Raw genomic sequence first — 15,811 nt, 5'->3', positions numbered from 1 at the left:
AATTTTTGTCAAATGAATCAACCCCAGTGCATGCTTCTTCTTTTAAAACTTGGTACTTATTGTATTGGTCTCTTTTGCCAAAGTGCTAAGTTACAGGGGTGTAAACAGACTAACAACAGTTGTCAAGCAGTGTGGGGATAAACACACACACACACATACACATACACATCCATAAATTTAAAACCTAAAAATTTATGTATTTTCCTGTTTTCTAGAGAATACAAAATCCTAACAAAATTCATTGAAATAAACAGACACACCTAAAAATGTACAGAGAACATTTCTATTCAAAGCAGATATAAACGTAGCTTTCACACACCCTGTATTTAACCTTGGAGTTACATATAATCTGCAGATGTTTATGGAATACTCTGCCACTTACATGATAATTTAATGTGTCAGATGTTTGATTTTCAAAAATTGAAACTCGATCACAGTGACTGACAAAATCTCTCAACGTGATGCTCCAGCATAGCCACAGTCCAGTAAATAAAACAAGGAAAGTAATAAAAGAATATCCCATCAAAAAGTTTGGCTGATCACTGCTGGAATGACTCTAATCATAGTTCTGCTCAATCAGAGTAGACAGGAGACACAGGGCCAAACAGTCTCAGTGACTTAACATCTAAACCTCACAAATATTTGATTGAATATCATACAGATTAACTTATGAGGACTACCTAATTCCCTTTTTGGAACCAACCTTCCGAGTTCTTTTACAGGGCTTAGAAAAACTGAAGGACCATTGCAATAAGTGTGTGAATCTGAGAGGGGAATGTGTTGAATAAAATCATAATTAACAAATTCTCTTATATATTCTTTTGCCCAAAGCCAAAAACCCAAAACTTTTCAGTGTCCCCTCATATATGGCTGCTGAAGCATCTTTGTTCAAATTTCAGTGTAGAAGTCATCACCATTTTCTTCATTGGAAAGATACTGACAAACTTATGATGTGATTTCTTTCATTAGATAATAATAATAATAATATTGTCATAGGTGCCCTGGGAATGACAGCGAAACGGGCTGATTACTACCTAGCTCAGATACCAGGAAACCACAAAATGGCTGAAGTTCAAACGATAGTGCTCATGGGAACTACCCATATCCTACGTAAAATACTGTCTATGTGATCTCAAATTTTAAAACAAACACATAATTTTCTTATGGTTTCTTAAACATTCTTTAGAACAACACTATGTACAAATCCAAATATATGGTACCCTAGGCATAACACCTACATGAACTTCTAACTTGTTGTCTCTTGAGGTCTCTGGGTGAGACTTGGATCCAACTTGTACAAATGCAAAGCAAAAGTCAAACATAAAATAATAATAATAGTAATAATAATAATAAAACACTTATTTTTGCAGTTTTTTTCTCCTTTCAAGGTTTGAATTCTATAATACCATCCATCTTCTCTGCTTCTTTTGCTTTCTTTTCTGTTTGTTTGTTTGTCTTTTTTTTGTTTTATTTTATTTTATTTTCACTGTACACAGATATGTGTTCAAATGAACACTGGTATATCTTCTTGTGAAAAAGCTAAAGAAAGAGCAATCTGTGCCCCTTACCATTACAGTGTGATGTCCACAGTATCTTGTGCTGAAGGTGGGTGTGGCTTGAATGAAGGAAATGCTGCAGTCTACGAAGAAGTTAAAGGTATTTATCACAGCTATTACCACTTCCTTCTTTTGTCTTAAATTCCATTAACAAAATCTCATGGCATGCACCATATTAGACACACACACACATGCATACACACATGCACACATACATTAACACTGCTTCATAGGCATGTCTTGGTAAAAATATATGATTTATTTTTGCTCATAAATATATATGTTGCTTGCAAGCTTAGAAAAGCATGGATTTTTGGTGGTGAAGATGGTGATGGTGGTGGATAATAAGGATATTGGTGTGTATTGTGTTCCTCTTGGATGAAGTAGCAGTTTATGTTGTTATTGTGGCATATGTTGTTGTTATCATTGTGTACTAACAAATCTGCCCAGATCGAGGAGACTGAAGCTGAAAGGCATGTCAACCATGACTATTCCATCTTATTACCAGACAACGCTTCTAGAACTACATTATCTAAAATTCTTCTTTATCTTTAAGCCATGAGTGTTTGGTTTGAGGGAGATTCAGCTATGGTTTTAAGCATTTCCGGCTTGCGTATGACATGTAACACTTGCCAGTTGTCACATGTCATACATGTTCAGTTGTTTAGTAATCAGTAATTAGTTCTACACAGACGTATGACAGAGATAAGCAAATCAAATAATTCATAGTGACCCATCTATCAAGCTCTATGGATTCCATTTATCAGTTTTATCTGGAATAACATTAAGCTCTACAGCACACCTTGTGATATTGTGAGAAGCACAGTGTAGTTAGAACAGATTTCTCATATATTTTATTTTAAGTTCTTTTTTTATATATATATATATAGAGTGAAGTGCAAGTGTGGTCCTGTGGTTAAGCAATTTGCTTCCCAACTTTGAGGTATTGGGTTCAGTCTCATTGCATACTACCTTGGGCATATGTATCCTATTATAGTCCCAGGTGGATTAAAGCCTAATGAGTGGATTTGGTGGATGGAAACTGAAAGAAAGCGAGCTGGCAGAAACGTTAGCATGCTGGGTGAAATGCTTAGCGGTATTTTGTCTGCCGTTACATTCTGAGTTCAAATTCTGCCGAGGTCGATTTAGCCTTTCATCCTTTCGGGGTCGATAAATTAAGTACCAGTTACGCACTGGGGTTGATATAGTCGACTTAATCCGTTTTTCTGTACTTGTTTGTCTCCTCTGTATGTAGCCCCTTGTGGGCAGTAAAGAAATAAGAAAGCTTCTATTTTTCACGTGTGCATACATGTGTGTGTGTGTTCATGGTAATTCTTCATCTTTAAAGATCATGAAGAAGAGAAGTTTTCTACATGCAGAAATGAGGCTGTAACTGATAGAACCATCCAGTACCTTCTTCATTGCTGCTAAGCTTTTCTTCTTGTCTTCACTTAATAGCTTTAAAGAAAGAGCCAGGCAGCAGAACCTGATCTCACTCATGTGGACATGGAGGTCTGAGCACAAGGACTCGTTAAGAAGGCTGTGGCAATCACCAAGCTCTAGGTATTACATTGGTATGGCTTTCTCCTAGATGAATTTCCATACAGGGCTGGAGAGCTCCGCCTACTCAGGATTTGCCAGAAGGGCATCAAAAGGGGCACTTGACCACCTAGGAACTCCACTCCTTGACTTGCATTCTAGGTTGTCTCTCCTAATCTTTCCTTTCAAGGCAGTGTGTGTGCCAATTATTTAGCATAACATGCTAATTAATACATAGCTGGAACCCTAGCAGGTGCTACTACTTAGGGTCAGAGAAGACCCAGGGATCAATAGTGGCTAAAGGCGGTTCCACACTCCACAGAATCTTGGAACTCCTGAACTCCAGAACCAGAGTCCCACAACCAGATGCATTTTTAAATCATATCCAGGACAAGATCTATCTGTCTATTTACCTCTCTCCACTCTCTATTTTTCTCTCTACATATACATACATACATTTATATATATGTACATGAATAAATATATATATATGTGTATATATATATATATATATATATATATATATATATTCCAGTGCCCCTTTCCCTCCCAAAGGAGATTTATATTTTTGCCTTGCAAGTACTTGGTGACCCTGTCACTGCAGGTGCCATTAAAAGTACCCAATCCCCACTCTAAAGTGGTTGGCATTTTGAAGGGCATCCAGCTGTAAATTTCAACCTGTGCCTGTACCATGTAAAAAGCACTAAGTCCACTCTGCTGAGTGGTTGGTGCTAGGAAGGGCATCCAACTGTAAAAATCCTGCCAAAACAGTTACAGAAGTCTGGTGCCAGCTTCTGCCTGGCCAGCTCTTGTCAAACCATCCCACCCATGACAGCATGGAAGGTGGATGTTAAACACACACAAACACACATATATATGCTTATATATGCATGTGTGTGTGCATGCATGGATATATATATATATATGTATGTATGTATTACTCTGTGTGTCTGTACATGTGTTTGTTCCCTGGTTGTAAACAATGGCATCAGTGATGGTGCTGTTTACTTGCAGTTACCACAATAGCATGTCTGGGCTTTCATAGTGTTGTTTCTAGTTCTCCACATTAAAATGTTTGGGTTGTTTGTTATTTGATAGACTGAGAAATTATTTTCCTCAGGATTGAAACAAGTACCAGTTGGCATTAGGAAATACATCCAGCTGTAGAAAACGTTTCCCCCAACATTGTCTTATCTAACCTGTGCAAGCATGATAAAATAGATATTTGAAACAATTATGATGGTTCTAAGTAGTTCTTGTGCTTTTTCCATGCAGAATTGCTTCCACTAACTGGGTTTGAAGAAAGGTTCCATTCCTATTCCCATTGAGTTTATTTCCCCCCAAAATATGCTATAGCTGTTATTTTTGGAGTCCTACTTTCTATGGTGTTGCTAATATATTTCAAATATCTCTAGAGGGAGATTTTATCTTCTAATTACAATGATCAAGAAATCATGTAGAGACTCAATGGGGCTCATTTTTTTTCATGTTATCTCTAGTGTACTTGATAAGCTACTGTATGTTTTATGCATGCTGTGTGTGTGTGTTTATGTGTGTGCATGTTTCTGAGTATGCATGTGCATGTTTGTGCACATGTGTATGTCTTTTTTTTTTTTTGTGTGTAACTTGATTAGCAAATTAATGATTTCCAATTCATATAACTACAACAAAATGCATATCTGAAACTGTGTGGACTTCCATGTTTCTTCAAAATTTGGGGAGAAATTAAGTAGCCCTTCTTTTATCATCTTGCATTCTTAGTGTTGAGACATTCTCAGATCATAGCCAAAATGTTAAAAAAAAATATATTTCCAAAGTATAATCTCAGTTAATCAAAGTGTTTCAGCTTAATAAATTAAATATACAAGACACTGCTAAATAAAGTCGATTTAGTCTGTACCCAAGAGCTCTTTTATATTCCATACAATTTATGAAAGGCGTTACCAAAGTAAGGAATTGGATAAATGAATTTCTTTTTTTGTGGTGTGCAAGGGTTGTTGCTTCAGTTAGCAACAAAGATTTTGTTTATTTAAATTGAAAGACATTATTTATAAGGTATGTGGTGGTTTAGCTAGAGTTGTGTGCCTCCCAGGCCAGCTCTTGTCTTTGCTGCACTCCTGTTCCCTATGCAGGTTTTACAGTAGATTGACACAAAAGTTCCGTCCCTATAAAAGCACCACCCAGAGTGAACTACTCCTAAGGCCCTCTCTTTTTAGTTATGCTACTGGAGGTATGCATAAGACTACTTGATAGTAAGACGGGTACTGAATGTGGGTGGCAGATCTGCAATGCCAGAGAGAGAGAGATGAAGCAAGTGTGATCCATCAAATATGTATGTAATGTTAACCTGCTGAGTAACAAAGCTCACATAATAAGCTCAAAAAGTGGCTGAGTATTAAAAACATCGATATCAGCTGTGGTGTGTGCTGGACAAAAAGCCTACACTCTGAAAATGGGATTTAAATGGATGATGATGTTAAAAAGACTGTTTTTTCATTATTAGTGATGGTTGTTGTTGATGATGATGATGAGGAGGAGGAGGAGGAGGAGGGGGAGGAGGAGGAGGAGAGTGATAATGAGAAGGAGGATAACGGTGACAATAATGATGATTGATAACTGCTTCTTTGGTTATGAGAAAGAGAGAGAGAGAGAGAGAGCTTTGGAACTCCTTTACTGTGAATGTATAAAGAGATTGCATTTGTCTAGAACAAATGGAGTGAAGATAATTTTAGTATGTTGTAATAGTGTTTCAGAATGTTGATAATAGTTTAAATTGTAGATATTTTGTAGATTACAGAAGACTACAGCAATGGTTTTTGCCTTATCATATGTGTAATACTGTGTGCATGTATGTATATGTACAGACATATTTATAAGCAGCATATCTATAAGCACGTTGTCTATATATCTGTAAGTGTATGCCTTCATAAATACCTGTTTGCATGTGTTTCTTATTTTTTCCGTGTATGAGTGTGAGTGAGTGAATATGTGTGTGCATGAGTGTGTGTGTGTGCATGTGTGAGTGTATGTGTATGAATGTGTGCATATGTGTGCATGTGTGTGAGCAGAAAATGTGTACATTAATGATTAATATTCTATATATGAAATATGCAAGACATTTTGGGCCACTAATACAGAACAGGAAAAAAAGAAAACTTAAACCTCTGCAAGATATGACTGTCATAACTATTGTATTCTCAGTGACTGTATTTTTGATTACTGAAAGACTTTGCCATCTATCAAATTAAGGTTATATAAATGTTTTAGTTATATAAGCTTATGTAATTAAAACATTTATATCACATGAGTAATTTCACAGATAATTTCATTGGCACTTTGCCCCTAGTAGGTGGTATATTCTCACAATTGTATAACAAAGCCTAGTAACACAGTTAAGTTTGATGTTTATGAAAATTATCAACTTCATCAACATGAATAATTCAAAGTCATACACTAATGGATAAGATTTTCAATATAAAAAAATACAAGACATTTACAAACATCAGTCTAGGATAAACAAATGTGGATAAACAAGCTATTCCACAGCACTCACTCTGCACATCTCTGCGAATGTACTGCCAATTACACCAAACTTCACGTCAATCATGAACACTAACTTTCTTGATACAACACTGACCAAGACTGCTTTTAGTTCTGTGATACAAACTTTCTGTTTTAAAGGGATCTAAACTGAAACTCAATAAAATTTTACGTTTTTATTCTTTTACTTGTTTCAGTCGTTTGACTAAGGCCATGCTGGAGCACCACCTTAAAGGGTTTTTAGTTGAAGAAATTGCACCCCCTGGACTTACTCTTTGTAAGCCTAGTACTTATTCGATTAGTTTCTTTTGCTGAACCGCTAAGCTATGGGGGATTTAAACACACCAACATTGGTTGTCAAGCAATAGTGGGGGACAAACAGACATACACACAAATATACACGCACATAAATATATACATATCCATATGTACGCAGACACATAAATATATGTATATATATATATATATTACATACAAAATTAAGAGGAATGACCACCAAAACGTGGACTCCTATATGCTAGAAATAGATGCCAAATCACCTAACCACGAAGAGTATGTTCTCAAGAAAAAAATTTCAGCAAGATGCCAGACTGTAAAAAGGGCAAGACATATGAAAATATACGAAATGAAAAACGTTTTTTATTTCATATATTTTTATTTGTCTTGCCCTTTTTATTTCACTAAATTATTTCACCATATTTGCATCATTCTCTCTCTTTTATTACCATATCATACCACACCATGGTTATCATTTTATACGTGAGTGCATGTGCATGTATGCGTATACAGACAGACAAACAGATAAATAGAGATGAGTATATATGTACGTACATATATATACAGTAATCCCTTGCCATATCTCAGTTCACCCATTGCACATTCAGTACATCGCGGTTAACCGATTGCACACTCAGTACATCATGGATTTTTCTGGCTAATATATGTAAATTTATATCGGGATTCCTCAGTATATCACAGGTTTCTACAGCTGATAGGTATTTATATTTTTTTAGATTTTAATTATTCCTGTGGGAGGTTTTGGAACATAACACCTGCGATAGTCGAGGGATTACTGTATATATATGTATATGTATGTATGAATGCATATATATATGTTGGTCACTGCTGCTTTTCAGTTATAGAAATAATACATTTTTATGGATTGGATGATGTTACATGTTCTGATGATGATGTCTTCCTAAATTGGTTGACTGAGACAACCTTATGATAAGAGGCATTCCAGATATTCCCATCCCATTCTTCCATTGGCTATTTTCAGTTATCTTTCATCTTGTACTTGTTTCAGTCATTGGACTGTAGTCATGCTGAGGCACCATCTTGAAAGGTCTTAGGCAAAAAGATCAACCCCAGTACTTTTGTTTCTCATAAGTCTCTATCAGTCTCTGTTTTTGCTGAGCCACTTAATTAAGAGATGTAAACAAACCATTACTGGTTGTGATATGGTGGGGCATGACAAGCACACACACACACACACACGGGCTTCTGCACAGTTTCTATTTACCATATTTTCTGCTAAGGCATTGGCCAGCCTGATGCAATAGTAGAAGACATTTGTCAAAGGTGGTGTGAAGTCTGACTGAACCCAAGACCACATGATCTGTACTGTTCAATGGATCTGTCCAAAATCAATGCAGTGTACAGTATGGTTAGCCATCACTTACAAGCGAGTATAGCTTTGTAACATGTACTTCACTTTCATTAACTGTTCTGTTAGGGATTATGTAGTCACACGTAGATGTGGACTCCCTCTTGGCTCTCCCAAATTTGAGGCAGTGGAACAGCTAAGATGTCACAGCTATAAATGAAAGGGAGAGACTGAGCTGCATCAGCACCCAGTTGGCATTAATTACTGTCAAGTTGACTGGAGTAGCATGAAATGCAGTATCTTGCTCAAGGTCACAATGTGCCACCTAATCCAGGAATTGAACTTGTGATGTTCTGATTTTGAGCCAAACAACATCCTCATCACCGAGCCATATGCCTTTTTGGTGACAAAATGAAATTCAAGATAAATTTGGCTGCTATGTCTAACAGGTTAAGCAATTGTAAAGACTTCCTCAGTGGTTCATTGCTTTTCATGTTATTGTCAGTGCTCTTAAGTTAGTGTGAGTGTATGTGCTGTGTGTATGTGGGGGGGGGGTGTTTACCAGTAGTTAATAAACATATCTGCAAAAATAATGATTTCCAATTCATGTAACTACCTATAGATGCATACCTGAAATTGTGTAGGCTTTCATGTTTTTACAAATTGGAGAAAGAATTCGACCTTTAGTATGTTGCATTCTTTGCTGCTAGTTTCTCTGAATTCTTAGTGTTTGAGACGTTCTAAAATCATATCAAAATTTTTTAACATATATTTTTACAGGAGTGTCTCTGGGGAATATGTAAATGCATTTTCTTATAAATGTCTGTGTGATAAAATATTTGTAATGCTGAAGACCATTAGAATTATTTACATGATTCTGGTAGTGCTTGTGATCATGCCTGAACAAAAATACCATATGTACATAATCAAGTACCTCAGCAAAGAAGGCAAAATATCCTAGACTCAGTTGAATGAACATTCTTCTCCCTAAGAAAAGTACAAAGGTCATTTGGTTTAAATCTTGTGAACTTGCACTCATAATAGATTTTATAAACGTAATTTATAAAAAAAAAAAAAATTCTCTTTAAAGAAATTTTATACAACTTCACTTCTAAACTTTGAATGCATTAAGAATGGAACTATTTAAATGAACATAAGCAATATGAGGCAGTTGCAAGAAGCCATTATTTTGTAACTTAGTTCTTTCCAATGTTCATAAAACATTTTAAGAAATGAATAGACTAAAATTAATCTTAATTATCAATCTTATACACAATTTCAAACAGATTATGGATTTTGTTTGGGAACTTATAACTCAAGATCCCTTAAGTTTCTTTTCCTATCAAAGGGCTTACTGTGTGTATTACATACCTTTCATGTATTACATATCAAAGATTAGATATTGACTTATCATTAATAATCCATGAAATATCATTTCTTTTAATTTTTTTATTTTAATTCTAAAGAAGTTCATTGTTATATTCTTAATATATAACTGGAGCTTACTCTTTTAATTTTCATTATTTCTCAGTTACCTTTTGTTTCAATATCTGCTTGCCTGGAAGCTAAGGTTATTGACTTTCATTTTAATTTATTTAAAACAATGATATTTTTTATTTAATTATTTATTGTGTTTTTACAGTAAAATTTATTTGCTGCTGGTCTTTGCTTTTTTTCTCCTTTTGCTATTCAGTGTTTAAAGCTACCTTTCTTTTCCCAAATTTAAACTTGGTTCTTCTTTTTCTTCTCATCTTTGCTTTTCTTCAGGCGCTAAGATTTGCCAGCCAGAGCTGCTTCCGACTACAGGTAGGAGGTCTTTAAAACAAACACTCACTAGGGCAAAGAATACTAGTGGTGGCACTACCAGAACTTCCTACAAATATAAAATGGGTCAAAATTCTCATTGCAATGATATTATTGATTTGAAATCATCTCAAGTCTGTAGTAATGACACTAACACAAAACTACAGATATGGAATCTACCAACAAGAAACAGTTTTACATCATATTCCAAACCACTACCTGCTGTACCGATTCACCATATTCCTAAATCTTAATGTAGGTACTTCCCGGCAGAGTTTTGGTTAACTTTAAAATAGCATATCAAACAGTGACTGCCAAAGTGAAAGAAAAAAGAGTGTAAAAATAAAAAAAGGTAATTTTTCATATAGGAAATCAATCTTAAAATGAAACACACTTGATATTACATTCATACACGGAGAGCAAAATTCATCTATGTGACATACGGTGATTGCCAAAGCATTTTTTCATATATAAATTCCCCACTCCCTATGTTAAAAATACAACATAAAATGCAGACAATATTCTTGAATCAATAACATAATTTTAAAGTGCTACATCATAACATTTCTTTGAAAAATTGGAAATAAGATTGTTCAAATAATTACTATTTAGCAGTTGTTTGTTTTTAATTTGATTTCGATTCTTAAAGATTGCTAAAAGTCAACTTATTAAAATACAGAGTTAAAGTTAAAAGAATGTTTCGGTTGATTTGGTAAAAAATATAAAATAAAAAAGTATGTTTGAAATTTAAAATATTTTTAATATATTGCTTATGAAGAAGGGCTAACTATAATTTTAAATACTAGGTTAAGAAGCATAGCAAAGAACTTAATTATTTTCTTAATTTTACCTCAGTATTACAACGCCATAGTCAAAAGGGGTTCTACATGATTTTTCTGAAAATAATTCAACACAATAAAACATGACAGTTTGGTAATACCTTACCAAACTGTCATATTTTATAATATATCTTAAAAGAATGACATTTGATAAGCTTACCATCAATGCATAGCTTGCTTTGAATTTCCAACCATTACCGATATTACAGGGATAAAACCAGATATAAAACTGAACTAAAAACAAAACAATGACTATTCTTTAATGTGAAAATTCTTCAATGTTATATTACAATAGATGTTATTGCTGTCTTTTTTCTTCTTTTTTTTTTTCTTTTGCTTTCCTGGATTTTTATTTTCATATGACTGATATTCAAATTGAATATATTCTGTGATTGTATTTTTTTTTTACTCTAAATTTGATTTAATGTTGCCATTCTTTTGATATCATTTACCAAACTACTGTTACTTCTGTTTGCATAACATCATTTCTAGATACTGAATTTCTCTGTAGTTTATTTTGAGAAACAAATTTTTAGGAAATTGCAAACCTTTCATTTTTTTACTTTGTACATACCAAATTCTTTTTGAAGCAAATATTATTGTATGTATATTTCTGTTTACAGATATCTAATTTATTTTCTATTAAAACTTGTCATCGACTAACACAGTTTTCTATGGAATTTTTCAGTATATAAAACGTATAATATTTTCTATCTCTTTAACAAAACAAGTCTCATTTTCCTCTATACTTGTTATGAAACTGGGGAGTTCATAATTATTTTTTAGGCTTATAACAATGTGATGTACCTACCATTCATATTGCTTTTATTTAGATTAATTACTATATATTCACACTGATATCATTAATTGATTATACATGATTTATTTTTATTTAAGAGTAATGTAATTAATTAGTGCTGTGTGTTAATTAAGGAATTTAATCAGAAGTTCCAATTTTTATCAACGATTAGTTTTTTTGTCAGCTACTAAATCATATAGGTTTAGTCTGTTGTTATTAAAAAGAAAAATAGGTCTCAATCGGGACTGTTTAGTTAAACAATAAACTCCTAGGTCATTTTAAAAGTCATATAAATTTTACTCTGTTTAATCTTTGTAAAGTAGTAGATAATGCTAAATATATATTTGGTTATAGGTTTGTTACTTGTTCAAAATATTCTTCTGTCGTTGAGGCCTGCAATGGTTTTGTAAATGTTCCATATGAAATGAAACTAAAGTATTATGTTTTTAGTTTCAAATTGGTCATAGTCATTACAGCAATTAGTTAGCAGTAGTATCACTAGCAATATGCACATATGTATATATTTATATGCATATGTATACATGTATATACACACACAAACACACACACATACACATACACACACATATATATATAGAGAGAGGGAGAGAGTTGTCCAAGTAACTATGTCAAAAAAATAGACACCTGTATATTTGTCAATAGAGTGGATGTGTTAAGTGATTCAAAAAACCGCTGCCATACTGTCCATATCAACCACTCTGATAAGTGCAGAGTTAAGTTATGATCTAATTACCTAATTCATGTGTGAAACTGATAGGTAAGATAGACAGAAATAGATCTGTAATATTGTACACTATATAGATTAATGTACATATTTGTGTGTGTGAGTGAGAGTGGTATGTATATGTATGTATGTTATGTGTATGTGTGTGTTTATTTGTGTGTGTGGTATATTCTATTATTAGTGTGCCAAAACAGTGTAGGTGATGAATGTATGAAGTCATATCTGTATGTATTTAGTTATATAGTGAAATTAAATATCACAAGTTTTTGGAATAAAGAGTATTTACCTTCAACTGTAGTTACTGCAAAAGCTCTAATGACACGTAATTTTACATTCACATTAAATACACACATATATGATCCTGCATATTTATATTGTCCTTTAAAACATATAAGGTCATTTAGAAACTTTGGAGTAAGAATTCTTTTTCTCTATTACACTCTTGTGGTGCTTGTATCTCTCTGGCAATTAATTGATAATGTGTTATGTTTAACAACTACCAGAATAGTTATTTTTAAGTATGTCTGCCTGAGAGGCTTGTGTCATAACCACTTGGCTTTGGACAATTCTAATAACAGTAAACACAAATATAAGGTCTCATCTAGATATGTTTTTGTCACCAAATGAGAGAAATACATTCAAGTTGATTACTGATACATCAATGCAGTCTTATTTGTTTTATTTTTTATGCTGCATCATAAATGACAAGAATTTAAAAACTAACATTTTTTTTATTGTTGTTGAGTAAGATTCTTACTTGTTCTTGTCTAGCCTGATATTTGCTTTGGGTAAATGACATCATTTCTGTGAAATATATTCAGAATTGATTTTAAGCAGAAAAAACAAGTCAAGCTTGTTTGTTTCCAATCTTTCATTATATATATATAAGGAAACACACACACATGCACGCACGTGCGTGCACACACACAGACACACACACACGTGTGTGTGTGTGTATTCAGAGATTCCTAATTGTAAGAAGCAGGCAGTAATATTAAATAAAAGAATGTGCTGAGTTCAAATGCAGCTGGGGTTGATTTTGCCTTTCATACTTTCAGGGTTGATAAAATAATTACTGGGGTCGATGTAATCAACTTCTCCCACCCTCGAACTTGTTGGCATTGAGCCAAAATTTGAAACCAATATTAATGAAAGAGATCTGGGTGCTTATTCTAAGGTTTGGGCTATAGTTAGTCTGATAGTTTATTAAACAAGAAACTTTGTTTATTTATTTGGATAATTTGCATGATGTATCTATTGTGGAAGGTTTTGAAGAAATGTTTTTGTCATATTTTGAGGAAACACTCTATTGGTATCAATTATAAGTACTCATCACTTATTGTATATGAATATGATAATATTTTTTGAAGAATTGATCTTTATAACCAAAATTATTGCTGCTAATGTTGAGGCGATATTTATTTTTATACATTAAGTTCATATTGAGATGAGAAGATTATTAACTCTATTGTAGAATAAAATAGATAGTAGTACAATAGAAAATAAAGAATTTTGAAATACAACAATGCTGAGCATTTTAAAGTCACCTTCATGGTGTCTAGTGTTTAGAGATTAATTTTTAGTAATATTAGTTTGGCTTGATATTCAAATTGAAAATTGTTTAAAGTCATCATAGCAGCATTCATTACAAAGAAATTTAATATAAAGCAAAGCAGAGAAAGAAAGGAGATGAGCAAGTTTCTGAAGATTAGGCCATTGCTAGTTATATATTTTTAGCAATGCCCTCATAATTAATGTATATCCTAAAATATCATTATCCATTGCTCTTGACTATTTTAATGAACATAATACCTGGATCCCGTGATGAGATTTTCTTTTAATTACATGAGTTACTAATATGCTTCTGACCAATTAATGGAAATTGGCAGACTGAAATAACACCAGTGATAATTTTATCTATTTTTAACTTATTTAATGAAATTCATTACTTTTATTTAATTACGAAGTACTGAGTAAGGAATAATTACAATTTTCTACAATATATCAGTCAAGAATAAAGTTAAACCGTAGCTGAAAATACTTCAGAGCTAAGAATTTCAAATCTTTTCTGGCATATTTACAAGTCACACAAAACATAGAAAAGTAAATAAATATAAAAATGATGGCAGTTGATTATAAAATATAAATAAAAATTTTATTGCAGGGGAGAGACTGGTAAAAGCTGCTGTCAAAACCTTATGACACATCTTCCACAAACAGTATTGAAAGCAACACAGTTTGTGGCATTTTTGTGATGTGCTAAGCTAGAAAATACCTATTTCAGAATCTTTCTAATGTCTTACTTGCTATTAAGACGGTATAGAATTTTTAACAAAGATTTTTTTTTGCTTTTCTATATTATTGTTGTTATTGTGGTGTATTATTTTATTATTATTATTATTATTCTAAGAGGTAGGGAAATTCATAATTTGTTATTTAGTTATATATTTTTATCAGTTCTGTCAGAAATATAGCAAAATGATTTGTTTGCTTGTTTCTTTGTTTGTTTGTGTGTGTATGTGTATACATGTATGTGAGCTTATATGTGCACTTGAGTGTTGAGTGTTTGTTAGTGTGTGTGTGTATGTATGCACATGTGTGTGTATGTGTGCATACGTGTGTGTATGTGTGCATGTGTGTGTAAGTGCATTACACAATTGCAACTAGACTGAGAGTCTATATGTTAGCATATTGATTGTATACAAACATTGAAATAATTGCCAAAGCTGAATGCAACAGAAATGAAAATACTCTACCAAATTTTTACATTTGCCTAAGATTTGCACAAACATCCAACCTACACTAAACAATATAGATATTGAGAAAGAAATACCACCATTGATGAAGTTTTTACTGCTAATTTTATAATGTTTAGTATGGTTAATCACAATTAGTCATATTGTTACAAAAAAGCCTCCTGGAGAGAGGTGCATAATTAATTTAATCAGTCCTTGTATGTGCCTCACACAAACACACACACACACACACACATATATATGTATATATATTATCCCAAAGAGAATTTGAGCTCATAACAAAGAGAAATGAAGCACGTAGTCTGTATCTCTTCTGTTTTGCCAAGCAACTCTTGAATGTTAAAAATAGTAACATGAACGACAATATTAAAAACAGCAATTATTTCATGAAGTCTCAAATTTGGTTAATTCTTTTACTGGTTTCAGTGATTAGACTGTGGCCATGCTGGGACACTTTCTAAGTTTTTTTTTTAGCTGGTAATATTGGTTCCAGTACCAGTTCTTATTTCAGTCTGATATCTTTTTTATCAGTCTTTGTTTAACAAATGTTTAATATATATTGTGCGTGTATATATACACACACAAATGGTTAATATATATATATATTGTGTATATACATATATATATA

At 33.0% G+C, this 15,811-nt stretch overlaps 1 protein-coding gene across 5 annotated transcripts in view; it reads left to right on the top strand.

Moving 5' to 3' along the window:
- The window catches only part of LOC106872380 (protocadherin beta-15), a 640,647-nt gene that overhangs the window by 609,350 nt on the left and 15,486 nt on the right, over positions 1-15,811 (top strand). For 2 of the 5 annotated variants that reach the window (XM_014919354.2, XM_014919353.2), the window contains exons 3-4: positions 1,497-1,656; positions 10,009-13,953. In XM_014919354.2, coding sequence (XP_014774840.1) covers positions 1,497-1,656; positions 10,009-10,298 — 450 coding nt within the window. In that variant the 3' untranslated portion in view covers positions 10,299-13,953. Of the gene's footprint in view, positions 1-1,496; positions 1,657-10,008; positions 13,954-15,811 lie in introns of those variants that run through there. The other 3 variants (XR_001409761.2, XR_008265528.1, XR_008265529.1) reach the window with 3 other exon arrangements.

Source organism: Octopus bimaculoides, chromosome 14, assembly GCF_001194135.2.
Source record: "Octopus bimaculoides isolate UCB-OBI-ISO-001 chromosome 14, ASM119413v2, whole genome shotgun sequence".
NCBI lineage: Eukaryota > Metazoa > Mollusca > Cephalopoda > Octopoda > Octopodidae > Octopus > Octopus bimaculoides.
Note: the sequence above shows the minus strand (reverse complement) of the source record. Positions and strands in the feature narration are given on the sequence as shown.